This window comes from Rhododendron vialii, chromosome 2a, assembly GCF_030253575.1.
Source record: "Rhododendron vialii isolate Sample 1 chromosome 2a, ASM3025357v1".
Classification (NCBI taxonomy): Eukaryota; Viridiplantae; Streptophyta; class Magnoliopsida; order Ericales; family Ericaceae; genus Rhododendron; species Rhododendron vialii.
Genome location: NC_080558.1, coordinates 40,098,247 through 40,115,769, shown reverse-complemented (window position 1 = coordinate 40,115,769; position 17,523 = coordinate 40,098,247). Strand labels below are relative to the sequence as shown.

Sequence of the window (17,523 nt, the reverse complement as noted above, 5' to 3'; positions counted from 1 at the left end):
ATTGCATTGAGGGGTAAATTAGTAAATTCACATAACTAAAAGACAAAAGGGGAGTGGCATTATCATTGGCCAATATTAATAGTGAATCAGTATGTCTTTTTTTTTTTTCCACAGAAAGAGAAGATTTTATTAACGAAGAATCCGATCTAAGAACCGAACATCATCCAAAGCAAGATTAGCTAGCGGGACAGCACTCCCAATTAGTATGTCAGATAAGTAGTTTTCAAAAAATGATGAACTTAGAACACAAGTGAGTTAAGCTTGTCAACTAACTAGATTAGATTCGGATCCGATCTGTTGCAATCCAATTCCGGAAATCCGAAAACTTATCCAACCCATGCACGAATCCGATCCCACAATTTGATGTTTGATTTGTTGGAGTGTTTTATATTTTTACGTAATTAATTTCAAGGGATGAAAGTGATCGATTGGAATTGGTTACACGAATCGGATTGGTTATCCAATTTTTCGAATTAGAATTCGAGCTTACTTAACTGAATTCGCAAAAGTCGGGTGTCGAATCCAATACAATTTTTTTCTCGTCGGAGCAAATTCGGATTCTATCGAATTCAAACCCCCAATATCATCCAAGACCCTGGGATGCTGCCGTGCAACTCCCTGCCGAGCGGGTGCAAAACGACCGATTTGGCTGTTCATATCGACACGGACGACTCAGATCAAATCTGAGTGCATACAAATCTAAATCGTTCATTGATCGGCTATGATCCAAACCATCGATCACCGAGATGAGTAGCTGAATCAGCCGCTTTGCATCGCTCTGCAGCCTGCAGCCAAGGGCAGACCCACCTTGGAGCACGTGGGGTCACGTGTCCCCATGGCCTCTTATTTTTATATATATATAATGCCAAATATGTGTGGGTAAGCAACATTTGGTGCAATGGTAAGTTGTTGGCTTTGGAAACAAGAGTGTGTGTGTTCAAGTCTCCCCCTACTCCCCTATGTAATTTTTTTGTTTCAAAAATCCTGGCACTAGAAAATAGTGTGTACCTCGGAGGAAAAACAAAAATCTTTCGTTGCGAGCGTCGTTTACAATCCACACCACTGCTCCAAACTATCCTCCCAGGCTCCCACAGCCAGAACCAAGGTTTCTTTCCCCCACTCCCTCAACGTCTCTGATCATTTGCGTAATGCTCAATATGAATCTGCACGTTGCATTTGTACACTTTTGATCTCTGAAACTTGTACTAGTATTGTTAATAATAAGAAAATAGATTATGAACATGTGATGATTTTGTTTTAACACATATAGTCGAGGTGCGCAAGTTTATCCAAGAAGCTGGTTATTAAAATACATATATATACTTTAAAATTGTTACTTTATCATGAATGCTAAAATTATTTTGGTGTGAATGTGCTCAACTGTAATTCTTATATTACGATAACAAAAAAAATTGATACTCTCACTATGTCAGATTTCTACATCCGCCACAGCATGCAAGTACTGCTTGGCAGCATCCCCAAGCATCCCCATACCTTGGGGTCCATCGATAGACTTAATTGGAAGTGGCTCGACGGTCCTCACACGGTGGGTACTTCACCCTTCCGCACATCCAAATCAATGCTCCACTTTTTCGCGACCCACCTACATTGCTGTCCTAATTTCATACGGAGTACAAATTTTTCAACACCGACAGTCTCTCTCTCTCTCTCTCTCTCTCTCACACACACACACCACCATGTGTATAAATATTGGACAAAATCAAACTAAAGCTCTAGCCTTTTATAGAGTAGAGCTTTTGATCACATTTTCATTCTGGTGTTCTTTGTTTCCAGTTCTATATATATGTTATGGAGCTTGAAGTACTTGGTCTACCTCTAATTCCAACAGGCCATAGTACTAATCCACTGGAAGGGTTCGACCGAAACCGAAATGGGTTCGAGCCGAATGATCAGAAAGAATGCTGTTTGGGAAGAAAATTTGATCATGGAAACGATTACTACAAGCGAAGTTTCGAAGCGGCTCTCAATCTTGAGGAAGTAGCTGCTGGGGATAGTAATAGAAATGTGAAGTCGTCTCTGTTGTGTTGGTATGGACAGCCAAATGAAGAAGATGATGATGGCAAAGAAGAGAGAAAGGGAGCCTCTTTCACCACTGACATGTGAGTTGATTTTAGTTGAATTGCGTAACTGAGTAATGCCTATACAAACAGAAAAGTGATTACCAAAATATATATAAAGCTGCAAACGAGCCAAGTCGTTCGCAAGTAGCTCGAGGCTCGGCTCCGTGAGGACTTGTTAATTAATTTGAGCTTGACTCATTGAGTTAATAAACAAGCTCGAGCCGAAATTTTAGGCTGATTTTGTAATTGAGCCGAGCTGGATCGAGTTAGCCAAACCTCGGCCAGAGTAGGCCCGTGAGCATGACAATATATATGTGTGTGTAAGTGTGTGTGTGTAAAATTCTGTATTTGTTCGAGTTCAGATCATTTATATTAATTTGTTAGAATCAAGCTCGAATTTCACGAACATTGGCAAGCTTGAGCTCGATTATTTGGTCTCAACACGTCCGACTTGACTGATCGGCTCATTTGCAGCTCTACCAAAATTTATCACCATGACTAACTAGTCTACCTAGATATTTACATTGTCAGCTTTTGAATTGGTCGATTTAATTCATAGGTGAATTTTAAGATATGTAATTTCAATACAAAAGATCGATAATAACACTAAAATGCGACAGTACTTAAGTTTCCTGGTTCAAAAATGAAAGGATTCATGAAATTGTTCAGAAAAAAAAAACTGATTGGTTAAGATTCACTTTAAATGAATCTGGACTGTCCAATTTTTTTTTTCTGGGCAATTTTATGGATCCTTTTTGTGTATTGTACCAGGCCTCTTCCTTGTTATTATGATCACTTTTAGAGTGAGTTATCCTAAACTTATAAGAAATTAAGTCAGTTTTGTCCTTATTTGAATTTTTTTCGCATTTGTTAGTTTTGAGCCAAACTTTTTTGCATTATTGATTCGTTTCGACGAGAGGAATTGGAAAAGTAAAAAATATATATATATACTTTTACCCAAGTATTTTGGAAAATAACCACTTTTTAGCAAAATAATTCAACTTATTTTGCTAAAAAGTGGTTATTTCTCAAAATAGTTGGGTAAAAATAAAAAATAAAATTTACTTTCCGATTCCTCTCATCGAGACAAATCAATAATCCACAAAAGTTAGGCGCAAAACTAACAAATACGAAAAAAATTCAAATAAGGACAAAACCAACTTAATTTTTTAGGAGTATAAGTTTGGGAGAACTCACCCTAATCTGGTTGATAAAGGGAAAATAAAAATTTGTTGATGCGACTCCATAACAAATCACAACCACAGATATATCGAGTGTATAAGCAGTAAAGAGGAATTAATGGTGGTTAATTAACAATTCATAATTTGGCAACAATATTAGATCATGCGTTCAATCATCACCACCAACCTAAGAATTAAATAAGATTAAAAAAACGTAATAATTAAAATACTTTTTTTTGCTAAGTAAAAAAATTTATTAATCTTTATAAAGGATTGCAAAGATAAAAAGGAACAAGGGTATACCGGCAAAAAGCCATCCAAGACCTAAAGGAAGGCAAGACGCCAAGCGGTCGAAAACCAAAGAATAGACTAATAATTAAAATACTTGCACGCGTTTGGTTATGAATTTTTAAAAATTTGCTAATTTCCCTGAATTTGTTGATAATGGAAGTGTGATGTATGTGTCTAGCTAGTAATTAAACAGAGAGGCGGTCGAATCCCATTTTTATGAAGTAAGAGAAAACCCTAATTTTTCATCAAACTTCAAACTGATCTAATGGCAGGAATGAAGAAGAAGAAGAAGCAGAAAACCATGTTGTGGGGTGGCCACCTATAAAGTCATGGAGGAAGAAGCTAATGCATCGCCAGCAAGGTGGTGGGAGGATAATGGAAGATCGGACGGTTGAGAGGGGAAGCCGCGGATCAAACTCCACGTACGTGGAGGTCAGGCGATGGCGGGAGTGCCAACCGGAAGAAAGATCGATCTACAACTGTTTCATTCTTCCCGGGCACTTTCAGACACATTGATCACCAAGTTTGGTAGTTGTAGTTGTTGATTTGCGCTTTCTAAAATCTTTCATGTTCCAAAACAAGGGTTTAATCAGTTGAATTACGCAATTCTTGACCAGAAGAATAGTGTGGCTGTGACACTTTGGCATAGTTAATTATGTAATCTTGCTTGGCTTGGCTTTAGACTTTAGAGTGATGATAAATCAATCAAAACTTTTTGCTTCATTCTGCATTGATTGTTAGGTCTAGATGTTTGTTTGTACATATAATGAAATGGTTTTAGCCAACGCTTCTTTGATGCCTAAGCTAGTCGAGTTTGTAGGTAAGACTGAGTAGAAAGCTAAAAGCTAGAGAGCTTGCGCATCGTTCCTTCGGGAATTATATCGATACCATTTGTCAATGTCAAATGGTATCACAATGCAACATTAAACACCATCATCTTGCTTATTAAGCACAAAAAATCTTACAATCTTTAGTGGTTGTTTCTCGGGTTTTTTTGGGCTTTTTTCGTTTTTTTTTTTTTCCTTATTCAAAAAAAAAAACAATCATGTTTGTTAACTTTGGACTATTTCTGTGAACCTTGCGATAGGCCTACTCACCCTCCAAATATTTGAATGTCAATTGGGCTCCTCTCTCTCTCTCTCTCCAGGAAAAGTATGAGAGGATAGAATTTGAGTGAAAAAACAAGAAAGAGTCGATCACGGTGGGACTCGAACCCACAATCTCCCGCTCCGGAGGCGAGCGCCTTATCCATTAGGCCACGCGATCACTTGCTATGATTATCTGGAATTTTATTAAATAACCTTTCTCTCTCTCTCTCTCTCTCTCTCCCTCTCTCTTATGTTTTTTACTTCCACATTTTTTTTTATAGGCAACACAAATTTTACTAAGAACACTTAACAAAGGGTATATCAAATGGGGGGAGAGGAGAAGAGGAATCCAACTAAGGGTTGGATGAAAAGAAAAAAATAATAAGTCAAAGCTCACCAACACCCAACAGGCCAGGTCCCAAAAATAAATTTAGAAACCACATGGGCCTGGCCCAAAAAGAGCCAAAACAAACCCTAAGCCCAAATCTCTTCCAAACACCAGCAAAAGCACGCACTGCCGCCGTCGTTGCCGCAACACACATCCTCCACCAACCCAAGCCACCACCACCAATCGCCTGAACCCCAGCCCCTCAAACCACACCAGCTGCCTCCTACCACACCAGCCGCTTGCCCAGACCACCACCAGCCACCTCCACCCTTACCCTCAACTTACGGCCGCCACCACCCAGACGACAAGCAAGTAATTCGATGCCGACGCGAACCCCGAGAGCAACTGGAACCCGAGAATAACCGCCGAGGAGCCGACGATTCTGTCCTCACAAACGATTTGGGAAGCCAGAAACTGAGCACTTCCATACGTCCACATTTTAAAGATTCAACTACACAAACATAAATAAAAATGAAAAAAGGTTGAGGTTGGTTGAGGTTTTCTGTATAATCATAGTCATTCAGTTATAACTCTGACAATTCTTATCCTTACTTTAGCATGTCTTCAAATCTTATTTTTAGAATAAAATGTCTCGAAATGCATTTTTTTCCCCCTAATGTTGGTCAAAATTTATGAATTTTTGTTTTGTCTCGGCATGAGATGATGGGAAAATAAGATAATTTGAGTCTAACCATATATATATATATATATATATATATATATATATATATATATATATATATATTTGCGCTAAACCAAAACAGAAGACGAAATTTAATTTCTTCTCCTTTAGAAAACCCCTTTTTTTTTTTAATCTTTTTAAAAATTTGTTGCTAATCTGGTTTGTTCAAATGAGAGGAACTAAAAATTGTTCACTCCTCAATATAATGCTAAAGGTACTTAAAAGTTTTTCTTTTCTTTTTCGGGAAAGTAGAAACTTAAGAGATTAGATACATGTAAGTTGTGTTTTACAAATCACTCCCCTGAAACACTGACATGCGGCCTCTTCTCTTCCTTCCCCTCCCTCGCGGCGGCGGCGGCAGGGTGTGTGGTTTGTGTGTTAGGGTTTTATATTGATAGTTATGTTTTTTCTTCCTCCATAGTGATGGTTTTTTCGCTTTTGATAACTCCTCATTTTTAGTGAGGGTTTTCTCTCTCGATTTCAGATTTGAGAATTTCCTTGGGTTAACCTCTCTTTTCTTTTCTCTTGGCTTCCCTTCATCACCGATCCCTCCTCTGCAGGTCCTCCTCCATCGTCGCCAACGCGTAGTCGCCAGTGGGTCGGCGTTCATAGTTATGGTTTTGGTTAGCATCCTGAGGTCATCGGAGATTCGTAAATTGTGGTCGTGGTCGCAATGTATTTACCAGTGACGGATTAGGATGGTTTGGTGAGGGTTTTCTCCCTTCTTTTTCCTTTTTACTTTTTTCATTTGATTTCAATCAAAGCTTATGGTGAAGTGTGTGTTCTTTTGGCTGTGAAAGGTTTGTTTGGTTTGGAGTATAGCCATTGGGCCGAGTCCCCACCATTGTGGTTTCTAGGAACAAGTCTTCTACTTGATGTATTTTGCTTGGGATTAATAATATCGTCTTTTATCGTTTTGGGGGGAAGAAAAAAAAAACACCGGCCAACGCTATTTGTTTCTCCAGTTTTCAATGGATGGTCACATTTTGGCATGTGGAGTGGCGGGTCCAGGAATTTCACACAGATGGGTCACCTCCGGAGTACAAGACTGCCCCAGAGATTTCAAGTACAAATATGGGCTCTCAATAATGTTTTACAATAATTGAAAATTATAAAATCACTCAAATAAAATTAAACCTTTGTAGTAACATTGTTAAGTTTGAATTAAGATCATGTAATGGACAACAATAAAAAAATAAACTTGCTAAGAGTACAAAGAAAAATATATGGCATGCTATAATTACACATAATCGATTTTCTAAAGATGAAAAAAAGTACTCCGTAGTAAATAAGTTTTAAGTTACAGGAAGAATTTTTTTTTGAAACTAAGTCAAACACATTAAAACATATTGTGTATATATATTTGCGCAGAAAATCTTTGAGAAATTATGGAGGGAAGAACTTGTAGAGTATTAAAAATGAAGCAAAGAGAAATCTTCCAAAAATTACGGAGAGAAGAACTGTTAGAGCATTAAAAATAAACAGAGTAGACTACAAGTTTCGAATCTGTCTTTCCCCTTACATGAACCAGTCCTTACCACTGAACCATCAATCATTCCGATAACAATACTAACATATTTATTATTTATTATAAGGTCGGCTGGGTCACATAACTCTCCTGATCTTACATTGAATCTGCCCCGTATGTGCTTTCTTGAACCACTCTGGTATGTGAATAGAAAGCCCAATAAACTCTTCAAAAAAATCTGCCAAAACTATTCTATTTCGAACTCTTTACTGTAGCTTTGCCTAAAAAAGCATGTTCAAGTTGCCTCATTTTAGTAGAATCAGCCGTGGTCTTTTCACTTCTTGTTGCCAATGGAGTACGGTCGGATCGCTGTCTCGACTGAACTGAAATGAGTAAGTATTTTCTCGTAAGCTATAATTCTGCCAGCTTCACAGAACTGGATCAACTACAGTATAAGAGAGTGCGAATGATCTCTAGGTAGCTCACAAAAACGGCTAACAAATCAAAGGTGTTTACAGACGCCTGAATCCCCTTAACCTATATCCGTTTAGTTTCAAAAAGCAAGATGATCGCGTGCAAGACGTACATGGTCAACTTTTGCTTCACAAGTTATACATTATCCATTTGATCAGGTCCGATTTAATAAGCAACATCCGTCACAGTATCGAAAAATATCATCCTAGACGTCCATTTCGATTCCTTTTGGGGACAATAGGATCAGAGAAACTGTTGTATTTTCCAGCTACAAATGCAACTTTCCTCCTGGTGTGTCGGAATACAAGGATCTAGTCTCATTTGCATAGGTACAAACACGAACACTTTGGCGTGCTATGGCCCTAAAGCTAATCAACTGCCTTGGAAACTGTATTACTAGCTTGCATTGTAACCGAATGGAATGATGACGGTCCAGTGAGATGCAGAGAAGCTAGCGACATCTCCATTGAGATTCTTACCATCTTCAAAGTCAGTCATACCTAATAAAATGAAAGCACAAAGTAAATAAAATGTTTGTCAAAAACTAATGAAGATTGCATGGCCTACAGTATCACAACAGCGAACACAAAGTCAGATTATAAAAAGCATATCCAAGCAACATTGTCCAACCAACAATGAACTGTGCTATAGAGTTAACTACTTAACCTACTGTTTCAACTTAATGGTCCTTGAAATTTTTTCATCATCGCAACGAATCCAAGTAAACACATAATTGGTTCCACTTCCTCCCAACGCCACACCCCAAGGAAAAAAGAACAAACTTCCTCATGTGCTGGAGAACCAACAAACCATGGCCAGGTTCGGAAATTAGTAGAATGTACTATTCCATTCTTGAACAAACATGGCCAAAACTAAACACTTCAACCGAAGTAATAGCCACAAATACACTCAAAATAACACGGGTGATCACATTAGAGATGTTTCAGGAATCCCAAAATTTGAAAGTAGATATTAAACAATTCCCAAATGTGTATCTCAACCAACTCGGACTAGCTCACATTGCGAGGACTCCTGCATCTCATAGAGAGGTTAGGAGTTTGAATCTCCCCATCTGCATGTGGGTGTTGTTCACCTTGTATTTGTTGGGATTATTCCTCCCCTTCTCCTACCATTTGCAATAAAATAAAATAAAAACCACCACACAAACTGGGAAGAAAATTCATGATCAGACAATCTTACCCAGGGAATAAAGGAACACTCCCACCGCCATGTAGTTAGTTAGGACTATCAGACATAAAACATCCTGCACAAAAACCAAAAGACATACATCAGCTTGGTCCCATACGCTCCGAAGGGCTAGAGTGCATTCAGATTTGGGAAATAAGGGAGAAAGCAACTCGACTATTTGCCAATTTATATAGCAGAAAGCCTATCAAAAAAATAATAATAATTGTAGAGCAACAAGATGCGTCGACAACATGGTGATATAGAACCTTAAGACGGGTTTGTAAAATAGCATTAGGTGTTCTATATGAAAACATGGTCTACTACAATCTTTCCAACCTTCGAGAAAGCAAAAAACCCATGTGAGAATAATCTTCCAATATCAGTGTTCAACTCCTGTTTGCAGTTAAAAAAAGGATCAACTTCTAATTTTAGAAACTGAAAGTTTCATGTACAAATGACACACTAACTTACAAAATTCCAAACCGAGACCAAAAAAACCCCCATTTACTACCATAAGAAAGTAGAAAAAGGAGCACCATCCACCGCCAATTCCATGAGGTTATTGGGAAGAATCATAACGATGGCCTAGTATCCAGATCATCCATGACCAATTCAAACTCATCTCCATTCCAAACCAAAATTATGCAAAGCCAGTAAACATTGTCCAATAAAAAAAATATCAAGATCATCCATGACCAATTCAAACTCATCACCAAACCAAAATTATGCAAAGCCAGTAAACACTGTCTAATAAAAAAAAAGCCAGTAAACATCGTTTATAGACTACAGAATTATAAATTCAATAGAGTCTAGATTAAATCATATTTCGCATCTTTCTTGATTTTGAAATTTTCAAAAGCTAGGAACACCCCTATGGGCAATATGAAAGAAACCCTTTCCATCAGTACCAATAAAATTCCATACAGGCAAAGTGCTAAAATCAAACAAAATAAATCTGACTCTTTTCCTTGATCACCTTGAGAGAGAGTGGCTCTTTATTTATTTAGGCCACTATCGCAAAACACAACTATCCATACCACCTACACAAAAAGGAACGAGAAAAAATTCACACAAAAGAGTAGCAAGTGATTTAAAAGAAAATCAACACAAAGCAGAGAAAGAAGTTGGCAAGAAGCTATACAATTCTTTCTATAAGTGATCATTATTGGGCAATAAAATTGTCAAGGTTAATAGGAATCAAAAATCAGTACCAAAGGGGGGTAAAAGTGAAACAAATTAAATAGTTACAAACATGGCTTGATGCCAAACATATTCAAGCTACTTGCATTTCCATGCACCAGATTTTGCTACACTCTTAACATGATTTCTTCACTTACATACTCTGCACAACTCCTATCTTCAAAAGCAAGAGAATACCTATATAGAATAATCTCACATATACAAAGATGAAACACTAAAGCAATACTTTGTGAGCAAATGAAAGAGTGTCTACATGCACATGGCCGATGACAGTGCCAACTTACACAACTCTAACGAACACAGTACAATCTCACAGTTAGAATACTCATTTACACAATTCGTCATCCAGTTTTTCTCACATTCTTTTAAAAAGAAAAAAGCACATCATTGCCTAGTATTCTTCCAATATGATCATCCCAGTTGAATATCATTTTTCAAACTTCAACTAATGTGTTCACTTAAGAAAATAGACCAATTTGTATTTCGAGCTATGCAAAATATAAGCAAGGATTAAGGAATGGTTCTCTGTTACCATTTCAATTATCAACATCGATTTCATTATGGTATACAAAGACGCAAGAGCTACACACTTAAAAGAAAAAAGTTACATAAGGTTACAAAAGGATACTACTTATGACAATAACCTCTCAGAAACTAAATGTTTCCTCTGAAGATAATTGAACCAAACAAATTCCTCAATCATGGTGCCTTTCCAAAGTTGGCATCTTTCAACTTGAAATACATATCCATCTATCCTTTCAATTTGGTAACAATCTGCAATAAATCACCTAGAAATGGTTTCTCCTTTATTTTATGGTCCACAATCTACATATCACTTGACCTGAAGCTACAATTCAAGTTCTTAATGGACTTGAATTAAAAATGCATGCAAAAGGTGAACCCTAACTACAATAAGTCACTAACTAAAATGCTGTTGTGGCACAAATATGCAAAAAAGATTAACTCCAAAGAACACGGAGAGAACTCATACTAACAGCAAAACAAACAAAATGAAAACCAAAATTGTTCTTATTTACCTCAATTGAGGCTCATTTGGTATGGGAAATCACCAAATCAAAGAAATTTCACCTGCAAAATAAGAACGACAAAGAGAAATGAGTATTATGAAAAGTACATAACAGGATTCAATGAAGATGAGTTTCCGATTTTTCAACATGGATTTCGGAAGGATGAGCTTTAAAGCGTGGATCAAAGTTTGATTTGCTTGACCTCCGGGATACCCATTGTCCATTGCTCCCGGTTGTGATCTCACCAGAGGGGAAGATGTTGCCATGGTGGGCGGCAATGTTGACGTTGGGCTCGGACAAGAAAAAATAGAGAGAGAGAGAGAGAGAGAGAGAGAGAGAGAGAGAGAGAGAGAGAGAGAGAGAGGAGGAGGAGGAGGAGGAGGAGGTGAGGTGGCCAAACTACCCCACGGTGGTGATGGGCTGAGCAGGGTAGGATTTGATGGGTATGATCGGGACAAGGGCTGCTGCAAGGGAGGAGGAAGGGGTTGCAACGGGGGTGGAGGAGAGAGAGAGAGAGAGAGAGAGAGAGAGAGAGAGAGAGTCCAGATTTTGAATCTTCGATATAGTCTTACGGAAGACTGGTTGACAACATCAGTAATCTAACGACTCAGCTAAGATTAATTTAGACCATACCTCTAGGCTCAAAATCAATCTCAGCCATCCTGACAAACTGTATTTTCTAGGGCCACACCATCCTCTCTTCTAATATAGATTACTGCAACCTCTTGTGAGGTGTGACTAGTAGAGAACCTAAAATGAAATCCCGAACTCAATAAAAAAGACTATTTATAGTGATATTGAAACAAATCAAAATGTTGCATACTACTTAGTCCTGCCAACTAGCATAAAACATTAGTGAAAAACAATAACTAGCATAAAACATTCCCATCTTTAACAAAAGCAAAGGAAGCTTTTCCTCATCATTTCTCTCACACTGATTATGGTTTTGAAATTTAGAATATGTCCTACCTCACTCATCTGGACTTCCCTTTTTCTTCACCAACATTAAGCTTCCCCTCGGTAAACTCACAAGGTTCAAAAGGAACCCCAAGTTGCTTTTGAAACTTCTTTACAACAAACACTTCAGGCTCCTCACATATACTGACCACAGTCCCTTTCCTTCCAAGCCGACCTGTTCGACCTGCCCGATGCGCATAATGGATCGCATCCGTCGGTAATTCCACATTAACCACAAGATCACATTCCGCCACGTCCAAACCACGAGCTGAAAGCTCATTCGTCACCAATACCCTCACCTCCCCATTCTTGAACTTCTTCAAAACCGTCGATCGCCCAAGCTTGCCCAGATCTCCGTGCAACTCAGCGGCATTCATCCCACGCGCCTCTAGCTTGAACACCGCATCCTTCAGTTGTCTCGTGTGATTCATAAAAGCTATCACCGATTTCGCATCGAGCGCGTGAACACATCTCCTCAGGGTATCTATCTTATGTTGTACCCTTGCAACACAGTAGTAGTGTTTCAGAGCTGGTGGAAGGCTCTCCGTCGGCAAATTTGAGGATGAATTTGTACTGGAACTATTTCCTGACAACTTAATGGGCTCAGAATGTGGGACAGAATCAACAGATGTAACACTTTTAGCTTGCACAAGTAGGGGATCTTTCGCCCAGCTCCTAGCAGCCCTCATCACCGAAAATGGAACTGTTGCAGAAACCATGATTGTCTGACGCTCGATCCGACTAGTAAGTGGGTCTCGGGTAGCCCGCGGGTCTGACCCGGATCTCCTCCCTACATGCTCTAATATTCGTTGCATGTCAACCCGGAAGTTAAATGAAAGGAGCTCATCGACTTCATCCAGTACGAGGAATTGGCAGCTGTGAGTGTGGAGTTTTCCAGAAGCACTAATCTCTGCGATACGCCCTGGAGTTCCAACAACAATGGACGGCTTGTTTTTCCTAAGGGCATCCTCCTGCCTTGATCGATTTGCACCCCCCACGAGTTGCTGCACCATTTTCTTGTGTACAGGTCCTAATAGCTTTTCAAATTCCCTCACAATTTGCATTCCGAGTTCCCTAGATGGAGCTACAATTACAGCTTCTACATCTGTTTTCCTCCCTGATTCATTACCATTCAAGTGATTCTTCATCTTCAGTGGGCCCACTTTGGAGAGAATAGGAAGAAGATAGGCTAAGGTTTTTCCCGAACCTGTGTATGATTGAATTACGACATCGTGATTTTTTAGAATCACTGGAATTGCTGTTGACTGAACATCAGTTGGATCAGTGAAGCCTTCCTTTCCGAGCCTTTCTAATAATAAAGGTGGGAGGCCAAGTTCAGAAAATGAATTTGCGGCAAAAGGAGCCGTTTCTATTTCAAGTGATTTTTTTACCCCAACTTCCTTGACTCCATTGCTTTTAACCACCTTCTCTTCAGTTCTTTGTAACTCAATAGAAGCTTCTGAGTGCGCAAGATTATTTGGCCTTCTCTTGTTTGTTGTCTTGAAATCACTTTTCGACCCTAGGCTTGCAAGGGTGAGAGTTCCATTCTCGCGATCAGCCTGGCTAAAGGAACGTACAGTAGTGCAGAATGGAGCTCTTTTGGAAACCAAGGACAATCTTCTCAAAGGTAAAATGTCACCAGCAAGGAGAAGAACCCGTGTTGCAGCGACTAGAGTTGGCATCTTTGGCAGTGTCCCACACACAGAAAATTTCACTCCGTTCAGCTAATCCAAGTAGCATAGGAAAAATCCACAGATCCTAGACACCTACAACAGAAAACATAATCCACATTACAGCTTGTAATTTGACCACATAAAAATGCTTTCAAGATCAGCAATATAGCTATATACTCCGTCCGTTCCTAATTGTTAGTCCACCATTCCTTTCTGGGATGTTCCAAAATATTGGTCCTTTCTAAAATGGGAAATAGAAGTTTGATGAGTTTTCAAAAGTGTCCAGTGTTCTAAATGGCGCTTGGCGCTGGTTGGGCGGTGACCCGCCGCCAAGCGCCTAGACCGCCTAGGCGCTGCCAAGCCGTTTGGCTTTTTTTTTTTTTAAATTATTATAAATCTTTTGTGCCGTATTGTAAGGCCACCGACACCATTTTCAGTCTTCCGTTTTCTGTTCCAAGTTTTTTTAAAACACAGTAGACTAGTTATTTAAATGGGGTTCCAACTTCCAAGTGACCCTATGAGTCTGTGGCTCTGTGAGAAACAAGCATACTGAGAGAGATGAGGGAGAAGAGGCAGACGCGAGAGAGACGAGAGAGATCAGAGAAGGGAGAGATAGAGAGAAAAGAGACGCGCGCGAGAGAGAGAGAGAAGAGAGACGAGAGAGAGAGAGACATACCGGCGAGTCAGCGACGACGATCGGACACCAGTTCTCGCCTGTAGTGAATTGGGTTTGGGAGGGGCTAGGGTTTTGATTGTTGTGAACTTGGAAGACGGTGAATTGGGTTTGTGGGCCAATATGTAATTGTAGTATATGTATATATGCTTTTGTAAAATTACATATTAACCGCTTTTATTCCAATTCCTTCAATTTAGTCCCGCCAAGCATCCCAGACCGCCATTTCAATCGCCTAGGGGTATAGGCATGGCGGCAAGGTGCCGCCAAGTGCCTATGCGGCCGACTTGACTGCCATTTAGAACGCAGAAAGTGTCCCTCATGAGTGAATAGAAAGATTTGTAAAAAAGGTAGACTATAGCGATATTGGTGGAAGTGATGTCATTAAATTTGAATTTCGAGGTAATCATTACATGTTCCCTTAAAAGTTGGAATCCCCAAGAGGACCAACAATTAGGAACTGAGGGAGAATCAAATATGTATTACTAGCTTCGATGCACAAGACAGATAATTCATAAGTTTGCCATTCAGAAGCAACTAGTAGAAGAAATGGATTGAGATTTTGCAATTCGATATGAATATGGACGGGGTTGAGATGTTGATATGAAGAACAAGAAGGGGGTTCAAGAGCAACGCACCTAGCCTCCTACTGACAATCCTCATATTCACTAAAAATATAACAGCAACAATAACTCATAAAGGATACTCCGTACGTGTAAACAGCATCTGTGGGATAGGTAACATTTAATAGCAATGATAGCAAATTAAGAAGCCTAAAATGGGGGACTAATCCTCGTGTTTTAGCATATGGATGAACCTTTGGCCACGATAACACATCAAGCAAAACCCAAGCAATCAACCTCTTTCATAGCCAACACAAATCCACACCCCAAAATTAACAACCTCAAATGAATGTCCATTGCTCCGTTCAGTCGTCGGTTAAGTTGAGCGGGAAAGTTGATCACAAGAAAAAGTGAAGTAAAGGAAAAGGAAACCTACGCTCCATTTGTTTTGGATAGAAAACATTATCGAAAAACATTTCCATAGAAAACCTTTTCCAGAGAATGACATAAGATTAAGCGAATAACCTTCGCCACATAATGTGTGCACATAAAAGAGAGGAAGCGTGAGCAAGGAGGTGTCTCACAAAAATATCATAATTACATAAAGTATTAAAATTCGCGAGAACAAGTAAAGGGTCCTACTAAAAGATAAAGTGACAAAGTGAATAAATAGTTCAAACTTCAACCAATTGGCCATCCAAAACCCATAATACTAATATTTCTAAGATGCATAACTAACAAAACATGGGTCAATAAATATGCAGCCAAAGCATACAATCATTGATTTCAGCACTAAGCACAGGGCGACCTTCAAACCCAAATAAAGGATATCACTTAGCCACAAAAAAAAGTTACTTGGTCGGTTGAGGAACTATGCTAAATAAGCAACATTAAGTGAATTTTACTTTATATTCCCGCTGATACCTAGTCGATAACAAATCCGAATGGCTTTTTTAGGTCCAATTCCATAAACATTTGATATTCATATTGTATAGACTCATATTCGCTCGAATGTCCATCATCATCTTATAAAGAGGGAATGTAGCTTCTAATTTCTTTTCCATGAACAATATCATGAAGAAAAAAAAACCCTGAAACAACCCAATAATCCAACGCCACATGTAATATGGCTATACAGAAAATTGCTTAACTATACCAACATAAGCAGATATCAGGATGGCATAAGAATTCAACTTGAAAAGCATCAAAATCTCCAAATTAGGGTTTCCAGGCTCTCTTTCTTTTTTTACCTCAACTAATTCCGATGCCCTAAAGTTACCGACCAGGCAAACCCTCCGGTGGCCTCCAAGGTTTGGAATGTCGGGCTTCCGTGGGTTTCCACGTTGTAACTAGTTGCAGGTAAAAAACAATGGCGGCAAGTCAAAATAAAAAATTCCGCCTTTTTATTTTCAGTTCACTCTCACACCTTTGGCTTTGGGTAGCAAGTTAGTCAAAGGGATTAGAGATAGAACTACCAACACAAGACGAAACCCTAACCCTAAAATCAACCGACACATCATGAGAAAACCTCTGTAGCTGAAATTCATAAACAAAAAAGGCATATAAATTTGAAAACAAAACTTACTTGATACTGTAAACGGGGAAGTGCAGGTTAGGAAATACATCGACCCTTTGTGCTAATAATTTGCTTCAAAATCGCTGGATGGTGATTATCGGAGAGTGTACATCGAAGAGAGGTAGGGTAGGGCCGATGAGATATAAAGATTGAACGAGAGTGTGTACCTGTCGTGTTGTGACTTGTGAAAAGAGAAGGGTTGTGAGAGGCAGCACTCTCTCAGAAGGAAAAAATTCTTGGCATAAAATGGTTGATTTTTTCCTTTGCTTGGAAGTTGGAAACTTGGAACACATGAAAAGAAAGGAAAATTAAGAAATTTTCCATCGCATTGTTTGGTTTGGAGAGAAATAGAGAAGAAAATGAGTCTTTTCTCATAAGTCTATTCGCATAATTAATGACTGAGATTCGTTTTTAATTATGACCGGTCACAATTGACTCTTTTCTGAAGAAGTTTCATCAACATTTTGACCGTCCAAAATACTTTTGGATGACCACAATTGAGTGTTGTAAACACTCAATCGAAGAAAATAACTAATTCAAGTTGTGTGAATAGTAAACTTTTTCTCTAATTTTTCTTGGGAAATGATTTTGCCACTCCTTTTTTTGTTAACGCCGCTCCCCTACAAGTGTATAGTGCAAAAATACACTTGCAGGGGAGGGGCGTTAACAAAAAAGGGAGTGGCAAAATCAGCAACCTTTTTCTCCCACTTTCTTTTCTTTTCCTCTACTTTCCTCAAGTTCCAAATAGAGTATAAGTGGTTGAATTTTATGTTACTCGAAAAAAATACTTGCAACTCCCTGACTCGACTGACCATAGACTCCTTATCGACTCAAACACTTCGCCTTTAATAGGTATACATAAGAATGCGACATGTAACCCGAGGTGGAAGTTCGTATACCAAGTGAAACTCTATCTCTAAACCATTAAGTACTCACTTCCTCCAAATCTGAAGGTTCCTACACTTCTAGTTGACATTTTCGTATTTAGTTGTATCAAATAAAAGTAGAAAAA

At 38.9% G+C, this 17,523-nt stretch overlaps 2 protein-coding genes and 1 non-coding gene across 11 annotated transcripts; 1 reads left to right on the top strand and 2 right to left on the bottom strand.

Moving 5' to 3' along the window:
- Positions 1-1,733: 1,733 nt before the first annotated feature.
- Positions 1,734-4,279, top strand: LOC131315885 (auxin-responsive protein IAA29-like). Its single transcript, XM_058345110.1, has 2 exons — positions 1,734-2,120; positions 3,826-4,279. The coding sequence occupies exons 1-2, from the start codon at positions 1,810-1,812 to the stop codon at positions 4,067-4,069; spliced, it is 555 nt and encodes a 184-aa protein (XP_058201093.1). The 5' UTR covers positions 1,734-1,809; the 3' UTR covers positions 4,070-4,279.
- A 467-nt stretch (positions 4,280-4,746) lies between these two features.
- On the bottom strand, positions 4,747-4,819 carry TRNAR-CCG (transfer RNA arginine (anticodon CCG)). Its single transcript has one exon. It is a non-coding gene; the product is annotated as a tRNA-Arg (tRNA).
- A 2,947-nt stretch (positions 4,820-7,766) lies between these two features.
- On the bottom strand, positions 7,767-16,821 carry LOC131315858 (DEAD-box ATP-dependent RNA helicase 47, mitochondrial). Of its 9 annotated transcripts, none has more exons than XR_009196925.1 (6): positions 16,521-16,619; positions 12,039-13,792; positions 11,079-11,130; positions 9,818-9,881; positions 8,854-8,917; positions 7,767-8,153 (listed from the first exon to the last, which is right to left on the bottom strand). XR_009196925.1 is itself a non-coding variant. In XM_058345073.1 (2 exons), the coding sequence occupies exon 2, from the start codon at positions 13,706-13,708 to the stop codon at positions 12,044-12,046; it is 1,665 nt and encodes a 554-aa protein (XP_058201056.1). In that variant the 5' UTR covers positions 13,709-13,792; positions 16,521-16,821; the 3' UTR covers positions 11,839-12,043. The 9 variants fall into 9 exon arrangements, 2 of the variants coding, with proteins under 2 accessions (XP_058201056.1, XP_058201055.1); XR_009196924.1 differs by lacking the exon at positions 16,521-16,619 and adding an exon at positions 14,376-14,522; XR_009196922.1 differs by lacking the exon at positions 9,818-9,881 and having other exon boundaries at positions 16,521-16,821.
- Positions 16,822-17,523: the final 702 nt, after the last annotated feature.